Below are 27947 nucleotides of genomic sequence, written 5' to 3'. Positions count from 1 at the left end.
TCTATCTGCCAAGATAGCCCTCTACAACTGAACCACAGTTTCTTTGCTAAATTTGGAAAGAGCAAAGTCATCATCTTGATCTCTAGCGTCAAACCTCACACCTTTCCCATCCACTCCATTCCCCTGGGCCAATCTCAGGCTGAGTCAGATTGTTCACTATTCAAGCTGAACTTCTGACCTCACATCCCTTCTTTCATTATTTGTACCCTCTTCTGCTCTACAACTCCCTCTGACTTCTGGTCTTTTGCGCATCTCTCACTCCCTTCATTAGTGTCAGCTGTCTCTTCAGTGTAGGCCTCACACTCCTGGAATTCTCTTTCTATTCCCTTCTATATTTCCATTTCTATCTTTTTGTTTATACCCTCCTTTAAATTCCCCTCGATACAAGCCTTTGCTCACTGTATCTAATGTTTTCCCCTATACTTCAGCGCTCACTTTATGATTACACCTCTGTGATACACATTGTTAAACTTTTCTATATTAAACACTACATAAAGCTGTGCCTGGCACATCGAGAACTTTTATTCATTAAAAAAGACGAAACAGCAATGCAACTCATATTTATATAATGCTGAACTGCTGTGTATAGCTTTATTCTACCCATTTAAAGAACTTTGAGACCTTGGAGATGGGACAAAGAAAGGCAAAGTGGACGATCTCAGGCCTAAGATAGACCTCAGGCTTGGGGTTGGATATCCTGGAGAGGTGAGTTCTGATAGGATCTGATTCAAGTATTTAAAACTATTAACGTCACTGATAATGTAGAAACTAATGTAGCTTTTGAGATAATCAGTTCTGGTAGAATATACTTAATTTGAAGAAGGAATCCTTGAAAGAGGATTTAAGAAGCCTATTTGAAAGAAGCTGTGAACTTACCAGACGGGAGGTGAAATTAATAAAACTTTAAAGGATTCTTGGGAGCTGATCAACTTTGATGAGTCACCAAGGTATTTCTGAGAGGGGGCTCATAGGAGGTCTATTCAATGCATGTGGGAGTGAGCCCTGAAAAATACACGTAAGGGAGCTAGGTGTATTTTATCAGTCCATGGGTATGGCACTAAGTGGAGCTTGTAACAGGCTCAAAGGCAAGATTTTCAGTCTTCCAAATGTTGAGCAGGTAACTTCTACCATAAGATTTATATAAATGATTTGGATGTGAGCCTAAGAGGTATAGTTAGTAAGTTTGCAGATGACACCAAAATTGGAGGTGTAATGGACAGCAAAGAAGGTTAACTCAGATTACAATGGGATCTTGATCAGATGTAACAATGGGCTGAGAAGTGTCAGATGGAGTTTAATTTAGATAAATGTATTTTGGGAAAGCAAATCTTAGGACTTATACACTTAATGATAAGGTCCTCGGGAGTGTTGCTGAATAAAGAGCTTGGCTGTACAGGACATTGGTTAGGCCACTGTTGGAATACCACGTGCAATTCTGGTCTCCTTCCGATCGGAAAGATGTGTGAAACTGGAAAGGGTTCAGAAAAGATTTACAAGGATGTTGCCAGGGTTGGAGGGATTTGAGCTATAGGGAGAGGTTGAATAGGCTGGGGCTGTTTTCCCCTGGAGCATCGGAGGCTGAGGGGGTGACCTTATAGAGGTATACAAAATCATGAGGGGCATAGGTAGGATAAATAGACAAAGTCTTTTCCCTGGGGTGGGGGAGTCCAGAATTAGAGGGCATAGGTTTGGTGTAATAAATATAAATAGACCACGATATAAATAGACCTAAGGGGCAACCTTTACATGCAGAGGGTGGTACGTATGGAATGAGCTGCTAGAGGAAGTGGTGGAGACTAGTACAATTGCAATATTTAAAAGGCATCTGAATGGGTATATGAATAGGAAGAATTTGGACGGATATGAGCCAGGTGTTGGCAAGTGGGACCAGATTAGGTTGGGATATCTGGTCAGCATGGACGAGTTGGACCAAAGGGTCTGTTTCCATGCTGTACATCTCTATGACTCTCGGAAGTGACAAACACCCCAGATTACTCACATAGCTTTTAATGGTGTTCAGACCTGGAGGTACTTGCTGTTTGTCTTTGTCCCCTTTGTCCTCCAACCACTCTTCTGGGGGCTTGGGGAAGCGCTCTTGGAGGTGTTTCTGATATTCGGAAAGGTTGTCCATGATGATCCTCTCCTTGTATTTCTCGCCACAGTGGTAAACCACACTGGATGACCCTGTAAATTAAAACCTCGGTGACACAAACCAACTCATATATAATGCCCAAACATCCCAACATTAACACCTAAACAAGAATAGCCATGAAGAATTTGTTGACTCTTCCAACAGATCAAAGATATACCCACCACAATAACCTAAGCATATTGAGTTATGTCCTGTTCCTGTTTACACTGCCCAATGCAATGTCCTTACCTCAGACTTTTAACTTATTCCAAAGCCTCATGCCATTCTGGGTTACTTTCAGTCTGTGAACACTTATCCACTTCAGAGATTTATTCACACCATGAGTGGGGAGTTACTGTTTAGTGGCGTATTGCATGAAGGGTGGTCAATTCAGAATAGTCACAAAATAGATGAGGCGTCGTCTGTGCATAGATATGATCACAGAACAAGTGAGGGGACCTGCTTATTGAGGTAATTAAAGAATTTATGAGGATTCACCCATTCATTCTCATTGCTGTACTAATGACATCCTTTATTAACAGAATGGCTGTGCCACCTTTTCCTCAATTCCACTCTTTTCAAAATGTCAAATCCCCTTCAATATTAAGGTACCAGCCCTTTCTGCTTGTGAATGCTTATATTTGTGCTTTCTGGTCCTTCTTGCCACATTCTGGTTATCCTTACACAAATTATTAACTTGTTCTCTTATTTGATTGCCTCCCTTTGATTTACCACATCTCTCATGTAATCTCTTCACCTTCACTCTTTAGATTAAAGCCTTTGTGACCATCCTGGTAATGAGACTTCCTGTCCCAACACTATTCAGATGAAGATAATCTCAATGGTACCTCACCCAATTTTCCAATACTGATGTCAGTAGCTAATAAGCTGAAACCCATATCTCCCACATTAATTTATGAGTCAGACATTCTTCGCTCTGATTTTATTTACACTACATCACTTTTCTTCTCTTCCCCAGAGCAGATATTCCAAACTCAGGCAGACAACATAACTGATCCCTGATGAAGGGCTCTGGCCCAAAACGTCAATTTTCCTGCTCCTCTGATGCTTCCTGAACTGCTGTGCTTTTCCAGCAACACACTCTCAACACAGACAACGTAACCTTCTGGACTCGAATTCTCAACTGCAAACAATGGTTAATCTCTCCAACTACATACTCATTTGCTAACCCACTTAAATGGCTTCCTATACCACTCTGCCATCGTACATTTGTTCATTCACCTTGCAACCCTCGCTCACATTCACACAATCTGCAAGAAGCTCAAACCTGTTGCACAATTACAAAGCTGCACCTCCACCGCTTCTATCTTCTCTATCTCCTTTTCTGCCTCACTTACAGTCACACTTCCCTGTCTCTGACCCTAGAGCAAATCAGACGATTGTACCTTAAGGGATGTGACTGCCTTTTTAAATAAAATGTCTTTGTAATTTTTCTGGTCCTTTTTGCATCATAGCATTTGCAACTCGTTCTCCAGCTTAATGACAGAGCCAAAGTTCCTCGCACTTCAGATGTGGTTGTCTTGGATCACAGCCCCCACAATCAATCAGCCCCCACAAACTGCAGCAGCAATACATCACCTGTCCTATAGTTATTGTACATTAATACATTTTTCTCACTTTACAATCAAAAATCCTAGTACAACTCTCATGATGTCACAAATCCAAAATGCTTATGGATATACTGAACTTAAGCAAGTCTTTTTTTATAGAAGAGGAATGTACAGCCAAAGGTTGGTTTGGATGTAAGTTAGTGACTGTCTGGCAGAGTCTTTTGTGGATCTGTGGAAAGTCACACCTGTTCAGAGTGAGGGAAACTCCAAACAGAAAAAAATGAAACTAAAGTGATAATGAGAGGCTGACTACCCACACCACTCTCTCTCAGCAAGTGGCCACCTCCTGCAGACATGTTTGTGTTTAACCTTTCAAGGATATACAAAAGGGTTAAAAAGAACAGCAATCCACAAGTGTGTGTGTTACTGGTCTTATACACTAGTCTTTTAATAGTCATAGAGTCCTCCAGCACAGCCCAAACTGGTCCATGCCTACCAAAATATCCATCAATGCTAACCCCATTTCCCTGCACTTGGCCCATATCCTTCTAAACATTCCCCATCCACATATTTGTCCAAATTCCTTTTAAATGTTGTTAAAGTATCTGCCTCAACTACTTTCGTTGGCAGCTCATTCCATAAGTATACCATCCTCTGCATAAAGAAGTTGTCCCCTTTATTTTCGCCCCCTAACCTTAAACTGCCAACCTCTAGCCCTCGATTTCTCAACCCTGGGAAAATGACTGACTGCATTCACCCTATCCATGCCTCTCATGGAGGAGAGGGTGAGGACTGCAGATGCTGGAGATCAGAGTCAAGTGTGTGGTGCTGGAAAAGCACAGCAGGTCAGGCAGCATCCGAGGAGCAGAAGAATCAATATTTTGGACATAAGCCCTTCATCAGGAAATTCCCGATGGTCTTATGCCCAAAATGACGATTCCCCTAATCCTCGGATGCTGCCTGATCTGCTGTGCTTTTCCAGCACCACACTCTCGACCCATGCCTCTCATGATCCTGTACATTTCTATAAGATCCCCGCTCAGTCTCCTATGCTCGAAAGAAAAAAGTCTTAGCTTGTCCAACCTCTCCCTATAACTCAGACCATTGAGTCCTGGCAACATCCTTGTAAATTCCTACTGCACTCTTTCCAGTTTAATAACATCCTTCCTTTAGCAAGACTGAACACAATACTTCAAATGCGGCCTCACCAAAGTCCTGTAAAACTGCAACATAACTTTCCAACTTCTATACTCAGAGCCCTGACTGATGAAGGCCAGTGTGCCAAAGGCCTTCCTCACTGTCCTGTCTACCTGTGACTCCATTTTTGAAGAACTGTGCATCTGAACTCCAAAGTCCTTCTGTTCAAATAGTTTGCTGTGAAGATCATAGTTTGAGCTCAGCTGTCAAACATGCCTGCACTGCAGATCAAATACAAAAAGACCTCTGTTCTGAGGGCTTTTCCTTCCCCTCATGTGCTGTTACCATTTCTCTCATTGCTGCTGCAATAGTGCTCCAACATCCTGCTCTGCTCTTCAGAGTTGTGACAAGATGAGCTGTAAAAGTGATGTGGGGTTGAGGGTGGGGTGGGTAGGGTTCTCTGCATCTCTACTGTAATGTCATTCCCCTGGAAAAATATTGGTTAACAGGTGCTATAACTGCTAAAACTGGCTTCCCAATGCCATCTAGAGACACAGGTTCAAATCACAGTCCTCACTTTCCACCTCACCAGCCTCCATACACAAATGATCATAAGCCACCTTCTCCAGCAATATGCCACAACCAGACACATATTCCCCTCCTCTCCCTTGTCAGCATTCTGCATAGAGTATTCAATCTGAGACACCCTGGTCCATTTCCTCCTCCACTCCCAACATCTCCTCACATCCTTACAGCACCTTTCTGTGCAATCACAGAAGGTACAGCACTCACCTTTTTACTTCCTTCCTCCTCACTATCCACGGCCCCAGACACACCTCCCAGGTGAAGTAGCAACTTAATCTAGCCTACTGTATTTGCTGCTCACAATGTGGCTTCCTGTACAATAGGGAGACGAAATGTAGACTGGGCAACCACTTTGCGGAACATCTATGTTCTGTCTGCTCCCAGCTGCCTGCTACTTCAACACACCACCATGTTCCCTGGCCAACATTTCCATTTCGGGCCTGCTGCAGTGCTTCATTGAGACTCAGAGGAAGCTGGAAGTACATCACCTCATTTTCTGCTTGGGGATCCTGCAGCCTTCAAGACTCAACATTGAATTCAATCATTTTAGAACCTGAACACTTTATCCACCCCTACACTCCTGGCCCTGTCATGACACAGGCTGTTTTCAGCATATACAGTACTTATAATCCCCACTATCAGCTTTTTTGTCTACCTGATCATCCATTTGTTTGTCTGACTTTCTCCTTTAACCTCCCCTCTGCTCCTGCCTTTAGTGTATAGATCACTTTTGCCTCGTTATCTAGTTCTGAAGGAGGATCACTTACTGGAGCTGAAACGTGAACTCTGCTTTCTCTCCACAGTGGCATGGTGGCACAGTAGTTAGCATTGCTGCCTCACAGCGCCAGAGACCCGGGTTCAATTCCCGACTCAGGCGACTGACTGTGTGGAGTTTGCACATTCTCCCCGTGTCTGCGTGGGTTTCCTCCGGGTGCTCCGGTTTCCTCCCACAGTCCAAAGATGTGCACATCAGGTGAATTGGCCATGCCAAATTGCCCATAGGGGTAAATGTACGGGAATGGGTGGGTTACGCTTCGGCGGGTCGGTGTGGACTTGTTGGGCCGAAGGGCCTGTTTCCACACTGTAAGTAATCTAATCTAATCTAATCTAATCTAATCCACAGTTGCTCGCAGTTTCATCAGCAATTTTGGTTTTTGTTTCACTAACAGATATGCTACAGTATAGAAGAGGTGCTTTCAGCCCATATTATCTGCACAACTTCAAATGAATTCAGTACCATCCTCAAATCTTTCCTCTTTAACACTGTATATTCTTTCTATTCAAGTAATCGCTCAATGCCTTCTTGAATGCCTCAATTGAATCTGTTTCCACCACATTTCCAGGCACTGTCTTCCAAAACCTAACAGCTCGCTGAGTGAAAAAGTTTCTTCTCATCACATTTACTTCTTTTGCAAGTGACTTAAAATCCATACCCTTTCCTCTGAATTCTAGATCCAGATTCAGAAGTGCAGTGCGGACTCAAAGGTCTGAATGGCCTGCTTACACAGTATCGACTCTATGGCTAAACCAGCATTTGTTTCCCATTCCCAACACCTCTTGAGAAGGCCATGATATGAAGGTGCCAGTGTTGGACTGCAGTGGATAAAGTCAGAAGTCACACCACACCAAGTTATAGCCCAACGGGTTTATGAGAAATCACCAGCTTTTGAAGCACTGCTACTTTGTCAGGTGAAGTGACACTTCACCTAACAAAGAAGGAGAACTTCAAAAGCTGGTGATTTCTAATAAACCTGTTGGACTATATCTTGGTGTTGTGTGACTTCTGCCCTTGAGAAGGAATAATTGGTTGCCTGGAATTTACAATCTCAGTGCTGTCAGATAGGAATTTCCAAGATTCTGACCCTGTGATATGGCAGTGGAGGGGGTGTCTGAAACATGCTCTTCAGTCTGGTCAGGCAAAGGGAATCAGTATTGAGCAACTCAACAAATACACCTCCAATAGCATTTCTTGGGTTGTTTATGCCATTAACCCTTTTTAGTGGAGGAGTAAAAGCTTGAATGAGTCAACATACAACAGTAATGCCTGGTATTAATGTTGCTCTGATCCAATGTTCTATGCTGTAGATTTGAATGGAAGTGCACAAAAGATTTCAATTTGCCACAGGTCTCAGTGTGATACTACCACATTGAAATAAAATGAAGCTCCAACACACATCCTGTTGAAATGTTGGACATTATCAGCATAAGACACACAGGTTATACCCAATCCCCTGAACCACAACAGAGTTAATCACAGAATCATAGAACACCTACTGTGTGGAAACAGGCCATTTGGCCCAAAAAGTCCACACTGACCCTCTAACCCACTCAGACCCATTCCCTTACCCTATTACTCTACACTTACCACTAACTAATGCACTTAATCTACACAAAGCTGGACACTATGGGCAATTTAGCATGGCCAATTCACCTAACCTGCACATCTTTGGACTGTGGTAGGAAACCCACGCAGACACAGAGAGAATGTCCAATCTCCACACAGACAGTCGCCCGAGGCTGGAATTGAATCCGCATGCTAACCACTGAGCCACCATGCTACCCAGTGAATTGACAGGAGCTTTGTGGGAAGTGGGAAGAATGGGAAAGGATTGGGAGCCTTAGAATCTGATGTTGGATTGTCAGCTAGTGTTGAATACTAATAAGAATCTCATTATTTAGCAATACATCAAGAAATGTAGTACTCAGTTTCTCTGCACTTCCTGTAAACAGTTGCTCAGTTCTTAATGTCTCAAATTACCAGTGTACAGTTCTTGTTCAAACACATTCTCAGTGTAATAGACATGTTTTCCAAGCTTTGAATTCAAGATGGTCTTGGGTTTTGGGGGAGATTCAAAATGCTTCACTTTCAGGTTGGCTGCCGTTCGATTTACAGATCCAGGTTCCTCCATGCCTTCATTCAGGTCAAACCCAGGAACCCTGTGAAAGCCAACCATAATAACATGTTCAACAACAACAAAAACAGAAGTTGCTGGAAGAGCTCACAAATGGTATGGCAGCATTTGGAAGAGAAATCAAAGTTAACATTTCAGGTCTGGTGACCCTTCCTCGGAACACAATAACATGTTGCCAGCCACAACTGCTGTTCTTGTTATTATCTTGTCCTGATACACAGAAATACCTCACAGAGCACAAACTTCAGCAAGACTTTGATCACTGTCTAATCAGGGTCAGTGCTTATCCCTCCTTACTCATCAAATTAAACATTCTTGAATCATAGCTGCCCAAATAGGTTAATAGCTAGGAACCGTCATTTAAATTTTTCCCAATCACATGTTTACTTGCTGACCCTGCAAGTCTAAAACATATACTCTACCTTTTAGCACATGGGAAAAAACAGGCAAATAAATTGGAATGGATATGTCATGTGAAGAACCTGCACAGATATTGGGTTCAATGGGCTCCTCTCATGCTATAAGTTCTATGATTTTCTTTTTGAAGCCAGGTGCAGCTCAGGCAGCAGCACTTTTCACCTGTGAGTGACTAAATTTAAGGTTCAACTCCTGGTCCGGCAGGGGGGGGTGGGGGGCAGGGGGGGCAAGAGCACAATAAAAAACAAGTTTGATGCTCCAGTGCAGAACTGAGGGAGTGCTGCACTGTCAGGGGTGCCATCTTTCAGATGACTCCATTTGCTTCCTGAGATAGCTAGATAAGATCTAATTTGAAGAAAAACACCTTCCCCTGGCATCCTGGCTCGTACTTACGTGATGGTGGTCTTGAATGCTTAGTGAAGACTTAAAGGTAGCATGCGTTGACAGCAATAATCTCACAAAAATGTTTCACTTGGATGCATTTATACTGCTGAGGTCTTTCATAGTAATTTATTAATAATATACAACTTTATGGGTGGACACAGTGCCTAATGCTGCTGGTTAGGAAGAATGTTATCGAAAGGAACAAATGTGGGATGACAGTACAAAACAGGGACATGTGCAAGTTCAAGCTAATGCCCAGTGTCAAAACCCAGAGTTAAAAGCAAAGACTGTTGAGAGTTGCATTGATCAGCCTAGAATGGCTATTCCTGAGTGACACATGCAGTCATACATTAAATTGATAAAGATGTAAAAGATAAATCAGATAGTACTTTAAATTCTCTACAACATACTTCATCACATTGACTGAATGGGCTGTCATAGCAAATGTAACTTGTGAAAGACAGCTGGACGTGAAAAGCTAAAATCTACAGGACGCTGGGAAAGGATTGAGAATGGACAAATTGGATTGTTCTTACACATGCCTGGTAGAGCACAATGTAATGCTCCACTACACTGTGATTCTATGTCAAAAATATTTCACTGGTTGACAGTCATCCCAAGATTCTGCAAGGAGCTACACATATCAAAGTTTATTCTTTCTGACAATCTCTCCCTGAAAGTTTGAACTGACACTCCTGTTCCTTGGATGCTGCCTGACCTGCTGCGCTTTTCCAGCAACACATTTTCAGTTCTATTCTGTCACTGTGCCATCCAATATCAGGCAGTGCGTCAAAGGGGAATCACTCAACACCTACACGCACGCACACACACGCGCGCACACACACACACCCAAACCCACCCAACTCATTGTCAGGCGTGAGCGAGCAAGAATGAGAGAGCGCGAGAGAGAGCAAGAATGAGAGAGCGCGAGAGAGAGCAAGAACAAGAGAAGGAGAGAGTGAGGGTTCTACTTTGTGTGAAAAATTCCTTCCTGATTTCACTCTTAAAAAGCCTAATTATTGTGGATCCCTGTTTTGGATTTCTCCACCAGAAGAAATAGTTTCACTATGTCTTCCCTACTGAAGTCCATAATCATGTGCAACCAATTGATAATATCATCCTTCAACATCTGGATTCAAGGGCATACAAACCGAGTGTGTGCAACTGGTCCCCTCATCAAACACCTACTTAGTTTGTGTTGCATCCCACAGTCATAGAGTCATACAGCACGGAAACAGACTCTTCAGTTCAACTCGTCCACACCAATTAGATATCCTAACCTAATCCAGTCCCATTTCCCAACACTTGGCCCATATCCCAATAAACCCTTCCTATTCATATACCCATCCAGATGCCTGTTAAATGTTGTAATTGTACCAGCCTCCACTACTTCCTCTGGCAGCTCATTCCATACACGCACCACCCTCTGCGTGAAAAAGTTGCCCCTTAGGTCCCTTCTATATCTTTCCCCTCTCATCCTAAAGCTATGCCCTCTAGTTCTGGACTCCTCCACCCCAGAGAAAAGACCTTGTCTATTTACCCTATTCATGCCCCTCATGATTTTATTAACCTCTATAAGGTCACCCCTCAGCCTCCGATGCTCCAGGGAAAACAACTCCAGCCTATTCAGCCTCTCCTTATAGCTCAAATCCTCCAACCCTGGCAACATACTTGTCAATCTTTTCTGAATCCTTTCACAACATCCTTTGGATTGGAAAGAGACCAGAATTGCATGCAATATTCCAAAAGTGGCCTAACCAATGTCTTGTACAGCCACAATATGACCTCCCAACTCCTGTACTCAATGCTCTGACCAATAAAAGAAAGCATGCCAAACGCCTTCTTCACTATCCTATCTACCTGCGACTCCACTTTCAAGAAACTATGAACCTGCACTCCAAGGTCTCTTTGTTCAGCAACACTCCCAAGGACCTTACCATTACGTCCTGCTCGGATTTGCTTTTCCAAAATGCAGCACCACACATTTATTTAACTAAACGCCATCTGCCACTTCTCAGCCCATTCGCCCATCTGATCAAGATCCCATTGTACACTCAGGTAACCTTCTTTGCTGTTCACTACACCTCCAATTTTGGTGTCATCTGCAAACCTACTAACTATGCCTCCTACGTTCACAACCAAACCATTTATATAAATGACGAAAAGCAGTGGACCCAGCATCAATCCTTGTGGTACACCACTGGTCACAGGCCTCCAGTCGGAAAACAATCCACTACCACCATCCTCTGTCTTCTACCTTCGAGCCAGTTCTGTTTCCAAATGGCTAGTTCTCCCTGAGTATTCCATGAGATCTAACTTTGCTAACCAGACTCCCATGGAAAACCTAGTTGAACGCCTTACTGAAGTCCATATAGATCACGTCTATCGCTCTGCCCTCGTCAATCCTCTTTGTTACTTCTTCAAAAATCTCAATCAAGTTTGTGAGACATGATTTTCCACATGCAAAGCCATGCTGACTATCCCTAATCAGTCCTCGTCTTTCCCAATACATGTAAATCCTGTCCCTCAGGATTCCCACCAACAACTTGCTCACCACTGACGTCAGGCTCACCGGTCTATAGTTCCCTGGCTTTTCCTTACCACCTTTCTTAAATAGTGCCACATTAATCAATCTCCAGTCTTCTGGTACCTCACCTGTGACTATCTCAGTAAGAGCCCAGCAATCACTTCCTTAGCTACCCACAGAATTCTAGGGTACACCTGATCAGGTCCTGGGGATTTATCCACTTTATGTGTTTCAAGATATCCAGCACTTCCTCCTCTATAATATGGGCATTTTTCAAGGTATCACCATCTATTTCCCCACATTCTATATCTTCCATGATCCTCTTCAAAGTCAATATATTCTTTATGAGATGCACTGCCCAGAACCAGAACAGTTATCCAGATCAGACCAGAGGGCAGTATTTGTAGCCAGGATTGCCCAGCACACACACTTTCTGGGTGGGATAATCAGTGGTCTCTAAGTGGAGGTGATGCCACACTCCAGCTGACCATACTCAGAGGCCTTCTTTTGGCACAGTTACAGCTGGAGGAAGGTTGAGCTGAAGAACAATGCAAGGACTCTGTGTGACAGTAAGTAAAATGACTGAGCTGACAAAATAAAAAAAAACAGGTTTAATGGAAGAATTACATTTCTGAACACAATTGGCTAGATCAAGCAGAGAGTATATGGGTTTCAGGTAATGCCACAGGTAGTAGCAATGCCAAGTTAGTGCATGTTACAATATTAGTCAGACCTCAACTGAAGCACTGATGTCAAGGTCTTAAAGATGGTACAGAGGTGATTTATCACAACAATAGCAAGAATGGGACACCAGTTACATTAAGGGGTATAAGCTATGTTGTTCTCCTTAAACAGAGGAGAAGGGGAGATTTGCCAGAGGTGTCTGAATGATGAGAGATTTTGACACAGTTAAGAGAGAGAAACTGTTTCCAATGGCAGTACGGTCAGTAATCAGAAATTTAACATAGTTGGCAAGACAACTCCAAAAGATGATGAGATTTTGTTTTTAATGCGCAAGAAAGAGCATGGCAGAGAACGAGGGAAGACTGATGAATTATACGGCATTTATTTCAATGCAAGTGGCCTGACAGGTGAAGGAGATGAACTCAGGGCATGGATGAGAACATGGGATTGGGATATCATAGCTATTACTGAACATGTAAGGGACGGACAGGATTGGCAGCTCAACGTTCTGGGATACAGATGCTGTCGGAAGGATAGAAGGAGACTCAAGAGAGGAGCGAAAGTGGTGTGTTTGATTAGGCAAAACATCACAGCAGTACTAGAGCCGATATTCCTAGAGGATCATCCAGTGAAGTTATATGGGTGGAACTGAGAAATGAGAATGGAGTGATCACTTTGATGGACCTGAGTATTATAGTATCCCAGTAATCAGTGGGAAATTGAGGAGAAAATAATGTAGGGAGATTGTAGAAAGCTTTAAAAATATAGAGTTAATAATATAACTGTAGGGGATTTTAACACTTAGATTAGATTAGATCACTTACAGTGTGGAAACAGGCCCTTCGGCCCAACAAGTCCACACCATTAATATGTAGACGGCCCTATGAGAGAAGGGGCAAAACGTGAGTTCCTCTTGAGAAATAAGGCAGGGCAAATGACTGAATGTATTTAAAACAGAGTTAGATAAGTTCTTGACTGCCAAAGGGGCATTGATAATGTGAAGATCTTTTCCCCAGGATAGTACAGTTCAAAACTAGAGGGCAGAGACTGAAGGTGAGAGGGAAAAGATTTAAAAGGGATCCGAGAGGCAACGTTTTCACACAGAGGGTGTTGACTTTATGGAGCGAGCTGCCAGAGGAAGTGGTAGAGACAAGTTCAATTACAACTTATAAAATATATTTGGACAGTTACACAGATAGGAAAACTTTAGAGGGATTTGGGCCAAAATGTAGGCAAATGGGACTAAGTCAATTTAGAAAATGTGGTAGACGTGGACAAGTTGGGTTGAAGGGTCAGCTTCTGTGTTATATGACTCTACAACACCAATCAACAGGGAACTGTATATAGACTTAAATCAGAACAATTTGCAAGGCCACATGAAAACAACAAATAGCTCCTTTAAGATGCTGGCAAAGGCAAGATTGACAGTACCTTCTATAACTGAAAAATGTGTTGCTGGAAAAGCGCAGCAGGTCAGGCAGCATCCAAGGAGCAGGAGAATCGACGTTTCGGGCATAAGCCCTTCTTCAGCAACACATTTTTCAGCTCTGAACTCCAGCATCTGCAGTCCTCACTTTCTCCTAGTACCTTCTATAATGCAAAGTGTTATAATTGCAACACAAAATCAACACAATCTCCTGCAGATTGTTACACTAGGAAGATCTCAGCAAGATGCACTGGGAGCTTGTGCTGAGTATCAGTACCTGTAGTAGGCAGTCAGTGGAGTCTTGGTCTCTTTCCTAACTGTGGTCACGATGGGCTCCTGGACTTTGATTTGGTCATACAGGAGGAAGTCACTGGGGGTCATAGTCTCGTCCTCTATCAGGGCATGGGTGTGGGCAGAACCATAATGATCCTGCAGGAGTCCCCCGAGTCTGGCACGAGACGGGCCCCTGGGCATCTGCTTGGTCACTAGCCACTGTGCCATCCTCTTGCTCACTTTCTTCACCAGGTACTCATCCCATGTCTCACGCAGCTCGCTGGTGGAATCTTTTGCTGCTCTCTCGGGGATGTCTCCACTTTGCTCCAGTGCTGGAACCTTCAATGCTCCTGCTACAGGACTGCTGCTCTCTGATGAGGGGATCATTTCAGCAGAGCTGGCACCCTTGTGCAGATGGCTGGCTGTCAATCTCTGGTCAGAGCGGTCTGTGACCAGTGCTGCCCCTTCACCTTTCGCCTCCCTCTTGGGCACCTGGCGAAGAGTCTTGGGGTGACGCGACACTCGCTTCAAGTGGCCAGGCCTGCGGGGCGCGTGATCTTTCACCCCTTCGCGTGCGACAACCTCGAAGAGATTGAACATGTTTCTGCCATCTCTTTCCTTGAAAGGGACCTGGTAAAATAGCATGGAGTTAACTACATCCTGGGAGAATTTCAAGTTCAGAGATGCATCTTTAATGTATTGCCTGTGCAGCTGTTGCCTGTACTTGCGCTGGGGAGGGAGGATGGTCTTCCAATTCTGGCTGGTGGCAGGAGGCTGCAGTGTCGGGAGATCCATGGTTTAGATTGCAAAACTCATCGACCACAGGATGTTCTTCACAAAAAATCCAAATTTCCATCTATACACATCTGTAAGCAAAAATAACAACCACATTATTGCGCAGCAAGTGAACTCAGATACCAGACAAGTGATGCCAAACCTAGATGACTTTAAGATATGCCATTAGTCCAGAATGAGTGAACGTCAGAGCACAGCGAGTGAACTCTGTGTCGAATGAGCAACATCTCTCTGCTTATTTCCCTTCATTCTTTCACTCATTCTCTTCCTCTATTCATTTGACATTCCCCAGTCTCTGACTTTCCTTTTCCCAATTCATGCTCCTTCTCCCTTGCTCCCCTTTTCACTCTATTCCTCATAAGAATTGCCACTTTAGTGGATTTGGACAAACCAATTCTCCAACTGTAATCCAGAATTTGGTGATGAAAGCGACAGGAAGGTAAGCAGGGACAACAAAATTCTTGCTGTGGGTGATCTTCATTGTTTTGTGCTGAGGTGGACATAGCTATGAGGATTGTGAATAAGAACTTATTTTGAAGGTATAAACTTCACAAGAGTTTAAACTTTTCTATAAGAATCACACAGCTTCAGGCTTTCTCATGACTACTTTGCGGGATAACATTCCCAAGTGGTATTAATACTGCAAAATAACTCATCATTGCTGCTCCAGATATTAAGGACCAGCTACAGATTTATCTCCTATTTCTTTGGAACAAGCAAACTCATAAATTGCTGAAATGCAACCTAATCTCCCTTTCATTCCCTTTGCAGTATTAAACGTCTTTTAAAAATTTGGTTAGTATAATTTTATTAATTGTGTTTTATTTCTCTCAGGATTAAAGTAAAGCACACTAAAAACCAAATTCTTTTGACTAGAACTTTATTGTCATCAAGGTCCTGGATTATGTAATCATCATAGTAATGGAAAGGCTTGTGCTATTGCTCGAAAGCAAGTAAGGAAGGTCCAAGCCCATGCCAGTAACAGACCACACATTCTCACAGCTGGCAAGTGGTGAGTATTTTGAGGTGGGGGGCATATGATCAGATTTAAGATCCAAATAGGGAAACTTTAAGTGCAAAGACATGTTGGAAGTTAGATCTGGAGAGCAGTGAGATTGAAAAGGAGGTCCTATTTGAAAGGATGTCAGACAATTGGTTTAGTCATGCAGTGCAATGTCTGATTGGACCACATAGAACACTAGAATCCTGCCTTCATCCACTCGTTATTCCTGTAACATCCTCGATTGCAATGATGACATAGTTTGTTTACTACAAATCATCATCTTAAACCTTCCTCTCAGTACCCTCACTTACAATTGTAGGGTACAATTGTAGCATGCAGCTCTGGATCAATAAGACCAAGACAAACTAATTAGCTGCCGCTGTCATGTCCCTTACACGAGGCTACAAAGACAAACAGCTTCTACCTTTTTGTCCATATCTCCATCATGCCCTATCCAAACTCATCTAATTAATGAGATTAATTTCCTGTTTGCTCCACCCTATTCCTACCCAAACTTCCTGATGAAGGGCTTTTGCCCAAAACAATAATTTTCCTGCTCCTTGGCTGCTCCCTGACCTGCTGTGCTTTTCCAGCACCACACTCTCTACCCAAACTGCTGCCAATCCAACTTCACCAACTGGTCCCCATCGCAGCCAATAAATGTTCTCTCACTGCCTTTTTATACTCAAGTCCTTATTAGAACATATAAGGTCCTGAGGAGAGCTTATTGAAACATGAGATTCTGAGGGAGCTCTTAGATGGTAGATGTTGAGAGAATATTTCCCCTTACTGGAACTGGAGGACACAGTTTAAAAATAAGGCACCTCCCCTTACTGTTATGCGAAATAAGCTGAATGGCCTATTTCTGGTCCTTGTTTCTTACAGTCTACTCCCATCTTTCCAGGATCTATGTTTGAATCCTTCAAACAGGTTTCTGTGACTCTGTTAAAGATGAACATTCACTATCTTTTCCTTCTTAGCCTGCCTGTGGCCTTTGACAAAGCTAACTCCAATATGGTTGAGGCTGATTTTACTTAGCTTCATTCTTACCAAATTATACCCAAAGTATAACTAACACTGCCTTCTCTTCCTGGACCACTGCATTCAGTATCAGTGAAATTTCTACCCTTGAAACCCCTCCTATTTCTAATTTGCACACTACCCTTGGGCAACATCATCCAAAAATACAACATTAATTGTCTTATGTACTCTGACAACACCTTATCATATAACCTTGTTGGGCTCCTCCACTGTTGCTCAATTACTAGACTAGTTGTCAGACATCCAATTCTCAATGAGTAACAATTTCCTCCAAATATGGGAAGGCTAAGACCGTGCACTAGGGCACCCAGATCTCTATGTATCCCAGAACTCTGGCACTTCTCACCACTTAGATAATATGCTTTTTTATATTTTGTCCTAAAATGGACAATTTCACATTTTCACACATTGTACTCCATCTGCCAGATCTTTGCCCATTTAACATCTCCATAGCCTCTCTATGGCCTCTTCATAACTCACTTTCCTCACCATCTTTGTATCATCAACAAATTGGGAGGGATCACACCTCAGGAAGAAAACTTTGGGCTCAGAAATATGGTACATTCAATGTTGCTGCAAGAATGCATAGAGGCAATAATAAACTAAATGGTACAATTTTAAAGGGGCACAGGACACAGAAACTTAGAAGTGTACATACACATTTAGAACATAAAATAGTATAGCACAGTACAGGCCCTTTGGCCCTTGATGTTGTGCCAACCTTTTATCCAACTCTAAGATCAAACTAACCTACATACCCTTCACTTTACTTTCATCCAGGAGTCACTTAAATGTCCCTAATGTATCTGACTCAACTACCACTGATGGCATTGCATTCCTCGCACCCACCCCTGTCTGTGTAAAGAACTTTCCTCTGACATCTCCCCTAAACCTTCCACCAATCACCTTAAAATCCCCTCATGATAGCCATTTCCACCCTAGAAATAAGTCTCTGGCTATCCACTCTATCAATGCCTCTCATCATTTTGTACACCTCTATCAAGTCACCTCTCATTCTTCTTCGCTCCAATGAGAAAAGCCCTACCTCCCTCAACCTAAGACATGCCTACAGTCCAGGCAGCATCCTGGTAAATCTCCCCTGCATCCTCTCTAAAGCTTCCACATCCTTCCCATAATGAGGCGACCAGAACTGAACACAATATTTCACATGTGGTCTAACCAGAACTTTATAGAACTGCAACGTAACCTCGCAGCGCTTAAATTAAATCCCCCGCCAATGAAAGTCAACACACCCGAAACTTTTGTAACAATCCTATCAACTATAGACGTTAACCCCAAGATCCTGCTGTTCATCCACACTGCCGAGAATCTTGCCTTTAACCCTGTAATCTGCATTCAACTTCATCCTTCCAAAATGAATCACTTCACACTTTTCCAGGTTGAACTCCATCTGCCAATTCTCAGCCTAGCTCTGTATCCTGTCAATGTACTGTTGCAACCTACAACAGCCCTTCACACTATCCACAACTCCAACAATTTGAGTCATCGGCAAACTTACTGACCCACCCTTCCACTTCCTCATTTTAGGCTGCCAAAGGGCATAATGGATTGTTGGTTTTACAAAGAGGCAGAAAATACAAAAACAAAAGGTTATGATAAACCATTGAAAAAACACACCGGTCAGTGGAGTAATATATTCAATTTTGGCTTAACACTTTCGAAAGCATAGTCAAAAAGTGTAGTACCAAAAAAGGACAGCAAGAAGGCAGCATCTGAGGAGCAGGAGAATCGATGTTTCCAACATAAACCCAACATCAGAAATGGGGGGGGGGCTGAGAGATAAATGGGAGGAAGGTTGGGATGGGGCGGGGGAAGGTAGCAAGGAACGCAATAGGTGGATGAAAGTGATAGATTGGAGTGGATAGGTGGGAAGGAAGATGAACAGGTAGGACAAGTTGGCAAATTGGAGGGTTGGATCTGGGATGAGGTGGGCAGGGGAAAAGGAGATGAAAAGCTGGGGAAATTCACATTAATGCCATGCGGTTGGAGGGTCCCATGGCAGAAGATGAGGTGTTCTTCCTCCAGGTGTCAGTTAGAGTTTGGCAATGGAGGCAGCCTAGGACTTGCATGTCCTTGGCAGAGTGGGAGGGGGAGTTGAAGTGTTTGGCTCCAGGGCATTGGGGTTGTTGAGTGCTTGTGTCCCAGAGATCTTCTCTGAACCGTTCCACAAGTTGACATTCTGTCTCCCCAGTGTAGAGGGGACCACATCGAAAGCAGTGGACACAGTAGGTGGTGTTTGGATGTGTAGTAAAATCTCTGCTGGATGTAAACTTGGAATGGAGGTAAGGAGGGAGATGTGGAGGCAGTTTTACACTTTAGGAAGCATGTCAAAGCTGAAGAGCGTAGACATGTGAATGAATGCAATTTGTGTCGAGACTGGAGCAGAGATGATTAAGATTGATCACGAAAAGAATTTGACTGTTTCAGTGACAAGAATGGCTGTAAAATAACTGGTTTTTGAAGAACTTGGGGCAAAGTGAAGAAAAAAATTTAAAAGAAATTATTGGAAACTGGAAAACACTGTCTTAAAAAGAGTGGTGAAAGCAAATTTGAGAATAACTTTCAAACTTGAAAGGAGAAGGAAATCACATGATTGAGAGAGAGTCGAGAATTAGAAGTGTACACGTCTAGATGCCCTCCTCCTCGAGGAAGTCTGTCTGATCTCCCCCGACCCCCACCAGACTTTCCCTCTTTACTCCTGTGTTCCCCCACCCTGCTCACCTCCCCCATCCCTGTCCACCTGTTCTCCCACCAGCTCGCGGTTACCCGCTGTTCACGATCCGGCGCCGCACACAGACCAGGCCGCAGCGTTCCCATGGCAACGGCACCGGCACCGGCCGCGCGCTGAGCTCATTAAACACAGGACAGGCATGCAATACTGACTGTGCTCATTAAACACAGAGCAGGCATGCAATACTGACTGTGCTCATTAAACACAGAGCAGGCATGCAATACTGACTGTGCCTTTTAAACACAGAGCAGGCATGCAATACTGACTGTGCCCTTTAAACACAGAGCAGGCATGCAATACTGACTGTGCCCATTAAACACAGGACAGGCATGCAATACTGACTGTGCCCATTAAACAAAGGACAGGCATGCAATACTGATTGTGCTCATTAAACACAGGACAGGCATGCAATACTGACTGTGCCCATTAAACACAGGACAGGCATGCAATACTGACTGTGCCCATTAAACACTGAGCAGGCGTGCAATACTGACTGTGCCCATTAAACACGAGGCTTGCATTACCGACCGTCCCCATTAAACAGCGGAGCATGCGTTACTGGCCGTCCCCATTAGACAGTGGGGTGTTCATCAGTGCATGTCTCCATTACAATGCGGCATGCACCACTGTCCTCATTAAACAGGGCAGCATGCATTACTGACTGTTCCCATTACATAGCAGGGCATTCATCACTATCTCTAATAAATAGCAGGACACGCACCATGTCTCCATTAACCAACAGGCATGCATTATTGACTGTCATTAACCAGGGCATTCCCCACTGTGAAACAGCACACGAGGCCCAGGTGAACAGAGGAAGCACTTCAGTGATACCTTGAAGGCCTCACTAGTGAAGTGCGACATTCCCACAGACACCTAGGAATCACTAACCCACAACTGTTCAAAGTGGAGGAGGTTCATTCAGGAAGGCATCGAGCATCAACACTGGACATTGGGGAATAAAATGGTAGCTGAAAAATGTGCTGCTGCCTGATCTGCTATGAAAAAAAGGTGCCTGACCTGCTGCGCTTTTCCAGCAACACATTTTTCAGCTCTGATCTCCTGCATCTGCAGTCCTCACTTTCTCCTAGTTGAATAAAATGGTAGCCAGGCAAAAACAGCAATATGAGCACACCATGGCCTAAACACCCCTTCCTGTGACCACCACCTGCCCCAAGTGTAATAGAGCCTGCGGTAGCCATATCAGTCTGTATAGCCATCTACAGACTCACCCCAAGTGTGGAAAAGAGTCCTCCTCGTCTGCGAGGGACTGTCCACAATGTTCACCACTGTATTAATCACTGTCTCCATTACACAGTGGAGTAATTGTCCCCATTAAACAGAAGGGTACTTGTTACTGTCCCTATTACATTGCATGGCATTAATCACAGTCTCCATTAAACAGCACAGTATTGATCACAGTCTCCATTAAACAGCACGGTATTGATCACTCTCTCCATTACACAGTGGGGCATTCACCACTGTCCCCAATAAACAGCAGAGAATTTTTTTTCCATTATACATTTGTGGGATGTGGGCACCACTGGCTACCACATTTATTGGCCATCCCCATTAAACAACAACTCTCTATTGTCTTTTACTGTTGACCATATTGGTAAATAACTCAATTGTAGCACATTGTCTCATGTCCCCATGTAGTACTTGACAGCTTGTAGTATTGACAGCTATTCACCAGTTTTTCTACTGTCCTCTGTTAAAACTTTGACAGGAGGAATCAAACTGCAGCACACGAACACACCATGGCCACTTGCAGTGGTCATTAATATTAATATTTTGATGTTACCAAAACATTGATTTTGTTTCCTTTCATTCTGTTGTTCAGAATAACAAGACTTTCATCAGGCTTCTTTCATAAACCTAAAATAAATCAATTTATTATAAAACAAACCCTTTAAAACAAACAATAAACATCTAAATTACAATCCAGAATTAGAACTATATCCCTTTTAATCCCACTCAAACAAAAAAAAACACACATACAAAACACAACAAAGAGGTGAAATTTTGAAATCTGCAAAAGCAGCAAAGCACCCTTATTGGTCAATAATCAGAAAAACAAAGGATAAAAATTGGTGGATTCTCACATCCACTCCAGGTTACTTGCTGTTAAAATCTAATTGCTGACAGTCATAGAACAATGGAAGATCTTTCATTCAAGGCTTCGGGTCACATGTCGCTGGAGAATGGTCATAGTTCAACTTTTCAGGGGTTACAAGATAATTAAATTATTGAGAGGAAAATCCCTATCAAGTACTTCAACCAAGTGAGGCAGAGAGATTTCAGTCATACTTCTGCTTTACGGTTGCTTGCTTCTTCTTAGGCCCCTAGGTTTGTGAAACAAAAAAAGATCAGGAAGGATTGGCTGATAACAATCAACACAGGGTTCCCTGCCAGGTTTACCAGCAAATAAGGGTCATAATGTAAGGGTTTATCTTAACCCCATTAAAGTTTTGCCTTGTTATTTCTTTTCCCCCCCCAAAGCCTTTGACTATGTAATCAGCAAGTGGATCATAGCCCATATTAAACTGTTGACCTAATTTCATAGGATCCATATGGGTTCCCTTCAAACTCTTGGTTAAAAACCCTTCTCAATCATGGGAATCTCTAAACACTTTTCATTATCTTACAAGTCTCCATATGCTACATACAGATATGCATTGCGAACATTCCATTAAACAACATGGTATTATATGTCAGTCATGTAACACATTTGGCAACACATTTTTTTTTAGCCACTGCCCCTATTAGGCAACATGGTACTATCAACAATCTTTTACCACTGTCCTCATTAGACAAGGTGATATTGATATTATTGAGTCTTTTATCACTGTTCCTATGAGACATTATATCATTGACAATCTTTTACCATCATCAGCACAGGCAATTCCACTCTCAACCACGAACCCCACTGATTGAGACAGTCTGAAGACCCACTTGTGTGAACTGCAAGTGAGGCATTCCAGGGCTGTGCCGGTCTTTGCACCGGCTAACCCAATACATTCATCTTGAAAATAGGTTTTGTACCAGGAGGCTGTGGATGTTTAAGGCTAAGGTAAACAGACGCTTCTGCCTGGCAGAGAATCAAGTCATTTCGGGAGACGGCAGGAAAGCAAACATATACTAGATTAGGTACAGTCACTCTGAATGGTGGGGCAAGTTCAATGGAATTTATGGGGGGGTCCATTCAGCATCAAGCTGCATAAATTGACTTTAACTTGTCAGCAGCGCAGGAGCAAACAAGTGTAAGGTGGTAGAAATCACTTCTCAGAGAGATCACTCGAGGGATAGCAGTAGTGTCAATTTCATAATCTTGTTTACGCTGGTTTGAGAGAATTTGGAAAACCCCAAGTTGGTTACACAGTCCAAGGTTAATCCTCATTGAACTGCAATTTTGTGCATTCAAATTGCCGGCCCCCTGTTTCTAGGTATGTCACCCCCATGCTGAAAATGTGGACGCATCAAAAGCAGTCAGCAAGATCATGTGGGGCTCCTGATCCCATTCATCAACATCTGCACTCCCTTTGTAAGTTAAAATTCTTCCCAGTCACAGAATGCTGAGGGGAATGCCACTAGCCACCAGGGTAAGGGAGTTAAGAGATTAAAATCAGTGGAAGTACAGCTAGAAATACAACACTGAGGGAGGAAAAAGTTTTTTTACAATTCCCGACAATTCCCCGAAGGAAATAGGTCCTTCGGCCCAAGTCCACACTGACCGTCCAAAGAGCAACCCAATCAGACCCATTCCCCTCTATATTTACCCCTGACTAATGCACCTAACACTATGTGCAATTCACCTGACCAGCACATCTTTGGACTGTGGGAGGAAACCCACACAGATACTGGGAGAATATGCAATCTCCACACAAGCAGTCAACCAATGCAGGAATTGAACCCAGGTCCCTGGTGCTGTGAGGCAGCAGTGCTAAACATTGAGCTACCATGCAGCCTAAAATTTGAATACACTCAATGACACCTTCGATGCATTCAGCCACATTTTAACCATTACTTACTTAATCATACTTTGTATTTTTCTCCCTTCTACCACACTCCTTTCACTTCATGTTCAAGGTATACATCATGAAAAGGATCATGCAGACACACTGGCATTAACCAGGTAAAAACAAGGACTGCAGATGCTGGAAACCAGATTCTAGATTAGAGTGGTGCTGGAAAAGCTTTTGTCCTCTAGACCCCTCTGATGAAGGGCTTTTGCCCGAAATGTCGATTTTCCTGCTCCTCGGATGCTGTCTGAACTGCTGTGCTTTTCCAGCACCATTCTAATCTAGACACTGGCATTAACTGCCAAGTGCCAGATTTGATTGGGCCACAAGACATTACTAAGTTCTTCGCTTATCTGTGGAAGCCACTCACCATTTCAGAATCATCCTGGAAGACTAAAGAAATTCTTGCCTTTTCTTATCTCCTACCAATCAGCCTCCTGTCCCCTCCACCCTCATTATGCACGAAGGACTCATGGATTTGTCATTAAGACTGAGACTATCCAAGCAGCTGCGCCTGTGGGTGGCACGGTGGCACTGCTGCCTCACAGCGCCAGAGACCCGGGTTCAATTCCCGACTCAGGCGACTGACTGTGTGGAGTTTGCACGTTCTCCCCGTGTCTGCGTGGGTTTCCTCTGGGTGCTCCGGTTTCCTCCCACAGTCCAAAGATGTGCAGGTCAGGTGAATTGGCCATGCTAAATTGCCCCTAGTGTTAGGTAAAAGGGGTAAATGTAGGGGAATGGGTGGGTTGCGCTTCGGCTGGTCGGTGTGGACTTGTTGGGCCGAAGGGCCTTTTTCCACACTGTAAGTAATCTAATCTAATCTAATCTAATCTAATCTAATCCATGACCCTCCATTCCCCTGGGCCAAGTTCATCCATCCAAACTTAAGCGTCTCCCTACTCCATAGTACTTTTTCTAACTAGAGACTAGCTTGACTATGGGACACCGACTCCTACTAATCAGCTGATAACACAAAACTCCTTTCCTGCTCCCTACATTAGCTGGTATCAACTTTTACCTCAAAAACCGATCCCCTCTTGAAAACAAAATCTTAACTCCTCCATCTTTGCACACTGCCACCAAATCTCCATCTCTCTTCAAAAGCCTTGAACGCGTTGTTTCTCCTAAATCCATTCTCAGCTTTCCCAAGGTTGAGCACCTTTTTCCAGTCTTCCACCTTGCCACAGTACAAAGATGGCAATCAAAGTCAATAACTTACATTCTGTGACTGCAATTATTTCTTCACTACCTATGCATATCTTCCAACAACCCTTTGCCATCTGGGTGTATGGGACTATTCTCACCTAGTTCCATCCTTATCCAGGTCATCACACTGGAATAGTCATCAGTAGCTTCTCATTCCACTCCTACACCATTACTTCCAGTGTCAACAGCCCTAATGTTAATATCATGCCAATTGGTGCCCACACCTTCAGTACTTAGGTACTAAACTCTGAATACCATCCCCAAACCCTTCTGCTTCTTTAACTCCTTAAAATATCTCTCCATTCCTGGTATCAGCTTAATGAACTCGCTCTGGACTGCCTCCAAAACCAGTATATCGTTTCATAGATAAGAGGCCCAAACTATTCAGAGTATTGCAATTGTGGGCTGACTAATGTCTTGCATGGTTTTAACAAGACCTCCCTACTTTCATACTCCATGCCCTTTGAAATGAAGGTCAACAATTCATTTCACTATAATCCACTGAACATTGATAATAGCTCTTTGTGATTTATGAACGCATATTCCCAAATCCCTCTGTTCAACAGATTTGTCAACTTTCCTCCACTTAAATAATAGTCAGCTCCTCGTTTCTTCCTGCCAAAGTGCACAATCTCAAGCTCTTCTCCATTTTATTCCAAGAAACCTAGGGTTTCAGGTACATAATTCTTTGAAATCTGCGTCGGGGTTGTTTAGATGACATTTAGCACGCTTGCCTTCATTGCTCAGACCGTTGAGCATAGGAGTTGGGACGTCATGTTGAGGTTGCACAGGACGTTAGTGTGTCCTCTTCCAAAGTATTACGTGCAGTTCTGGTCACCTTTTATTTGAAGGATATTATTAAACTGAGAGGATTCAGAATAGATTTACCAAGATGTTACCAGGAATGGAGGGCTCGAGCTATAAGGAGGGGCCGGGACTTTTTTTCACTGGAGCATAGGAGGTTGAGGTACCTTAACAGAAGTTTATAAAATGAGGTGAATAGATAAAGTGAATAGCAAAGGTCATTTCCCCAAAGTAATGAATTTCAAAACTAAGGGACATATGTTTTGAATGAGAGGAGGAAGATTTATAAAGAACATGAGAGGCAACCTTTTTTTTTTTTTTACACAGAATGGTTAGTGCGTGTAACGAACTGCCAGAGGAAGTGCTGGATGCAGGTAGAAGACGTTTGGAATGTAGAAGACATTTGGTACATGAATAGGAAAGGTTTGGATGGATATGGAGAAAGTGAGGACTGCAGATGCTGGAGATTAGAGGACAGAATGTGGTGCTGGAAAAGCACAGCAGGTCAGGCAGCATCCGAGGAGCAAGAGAGTGGACATTTCAGGCATAAGCCCTTCATCAGGAATGGATAGATATAGGCCAAGTGCAGGCAGGTGGAACTAGTTTGGGAATAGGGTCAGCGTGAACTATTTGGACCAAAATGTCTCTTTCCATACTCTATGACTATCTGCCAAGTTTTGCCCACTCATTATCTATTTCTCACTGCAGACCTGACATCATCTTCACTATTTTTTATGTCATCCACTACTTTGGCTATCCTGATCCAAATTTGGCCCCACGACTGATCTTTGTAATTATAGGTTGCCATCCTGAAATGTATCATTACTCATTTGATTTGATTCATTGTAGTCACATATACCCAAGTACAGTGAAAAACTTTGCTTTGCAAGGAGTACAGACAGATCATAGCAAACAAAGATATACAGATCATAGTGTGCTTCGAGCCAAGTTTACAAGATTATGGCTGCACCAGAGATGCACAAAGCAAGGTCAACATTATTTGAAATTAGAGAAGTGCATTCAGCAGTCTAATAATGGCAGGGAAGAAGCGGTTCTTGAATCTGGTGGTGCATGTTCAAGCTTCTGAATCTTCTGCCTGACAGCCTCGCTCTACTAAACCTTTTAATCAATGCTGATATGCTACCTCCAACATCATGGGCTCTTATTCAAGTAGTCTAATGTGTGGTACCTTATCAAACATCTTCTATAAATCCAAACATATTGCAACTACTGCTTCCCCTTTATCTATCCTGCTTGTTACCTCCTTAAAAAAAAAAGAGTTCTAATAAATTTGTCAAGCACGATTTTTCCTTTAAGCCATGCTGACTCTACTTGATCATATAATGACTTTCTAGATAGTATTACATCCTTTATAATAGACACGAACATTTTCCCCAATAAGCCAGATAACCTGTTTTTGTCTTTATTTTAAAATAAAGGTGTTACATTGGTAGTTTTCCATTTCTCTGGAACTTTTCCAGAATATAAGGATTCCTGAAGGATTATTACCAGTACATCCACTGTCTCTGCAGCTACTTCCTTTAATATTCTGGAATGGATCTCATCAGGTTGGGGACTAATTGGTCTTTAGCCCCATTAGTTTCCTTAGCACCATTTCTCTCCAGATAATTATGTATTATTTCCTTTCCTTTTAACCTTGATTTTTAAGTAATTTTGGAATACTTTTAGCGTCTTCTACTGCAAAGGTTGATGCAAAGTATTTATTCAACTGCTCTGACACTTCCTGGTTCTCCATTATTATTTCCCTTGCCTTGTTCGCCAAGGGGTCTATGTTTGCTTTGGCTTCTCTCTTCCCTTTTACATATTTAAAGAAACTCTGACTGCATGTCTTTGTTTATGGCATGAAAGTGTACCTTCAAAGTTTGTCTTCTTCAGTGTTATTTTTTGGTTGCCTTTTGTTGATTTTTAAGACGTTTTCCAAGTCTTTCAAGAACAACTTTCTCAGGCTTACTACCAAAGTTGGCCATGTTATAGGTTTTCTTAAACTCAATGCTGTCCTTAACTTCCCTGATTAACCATGGCTAGCTTATGGTCTTCCTAGGATCCTTATTTGTTGGTAGTCATGAACTATTTTCTTAAACGTCTACCACCATTCTGCTTAGCTGCTAAACTCCTTTCCCAACCCACTGTCAGTCAGTTCTGGCCTTACTCATAGAATTCCTACAATGCAGAAAGAGGCCATTCAGTCCATCCAAAGAGCTTCCCACCAGATCCACATACCCACAACCCACATGATTTCTTTTAATACCACAGCTA

At 43.0% G+C, this 27947-nt stretch overlaps 1 protein-coding gene across 1 annotated transcript in view; it reads right to left on the bottom strand.

Annotated features, from left to right (window-relative positions):
* Positions 1–19794, bottom strand: part of heatr4 (HEAT repeat containing 4) — a 66093-nt gene extending 46299 nt beyond the window's left edge. The window contains exons 1-4 of the mRNA XM_043698333.1: positions 19660–19794; positions 14052–14913; positions 8183–8361; positions 2023–2184 (exon numbers count right to left, since the gene is read on the bottom strand). Coding sequence (XP_043554268.1) covers positions 2023–2184; positions 8183–8361; positions 14052–14842 — 1132 coding nt within the window. The 5' untranslated portion in view covers positions 14843–14913; positions 19660–19794. The remainder of the gene's footprint in view (positions 1–2022; positions 2185–8182; positions 8362–14051; positions 14914–19659) is intronic.
* Between the last annotated feature and the right edge of the window lie 8153 nt (positions 19795–27947).

The sequence above is a fragment of the Chiloscyllium plagiosum genome, chromosome 10 (genome assembly GCF_004010195.1).
Source record: "Chiloscyllium plagiosum isolate BGI_BamShark_2017 chromosome 10, ASM401019v2, whole genome shotgun sequence".
In the NCBI taxonomy this organism is placed as follows: domain Eukaryota; kingdom Metazoa; phylum Chordata; class Chondrichthyes; order Orectolobiformes; family Hemiscylliidae; genus Chiloscyllium; species Chiloscyllium plagiosum.
This window is presented reverse-complemented; position numbering and strand designations above follow the sequence as displayed.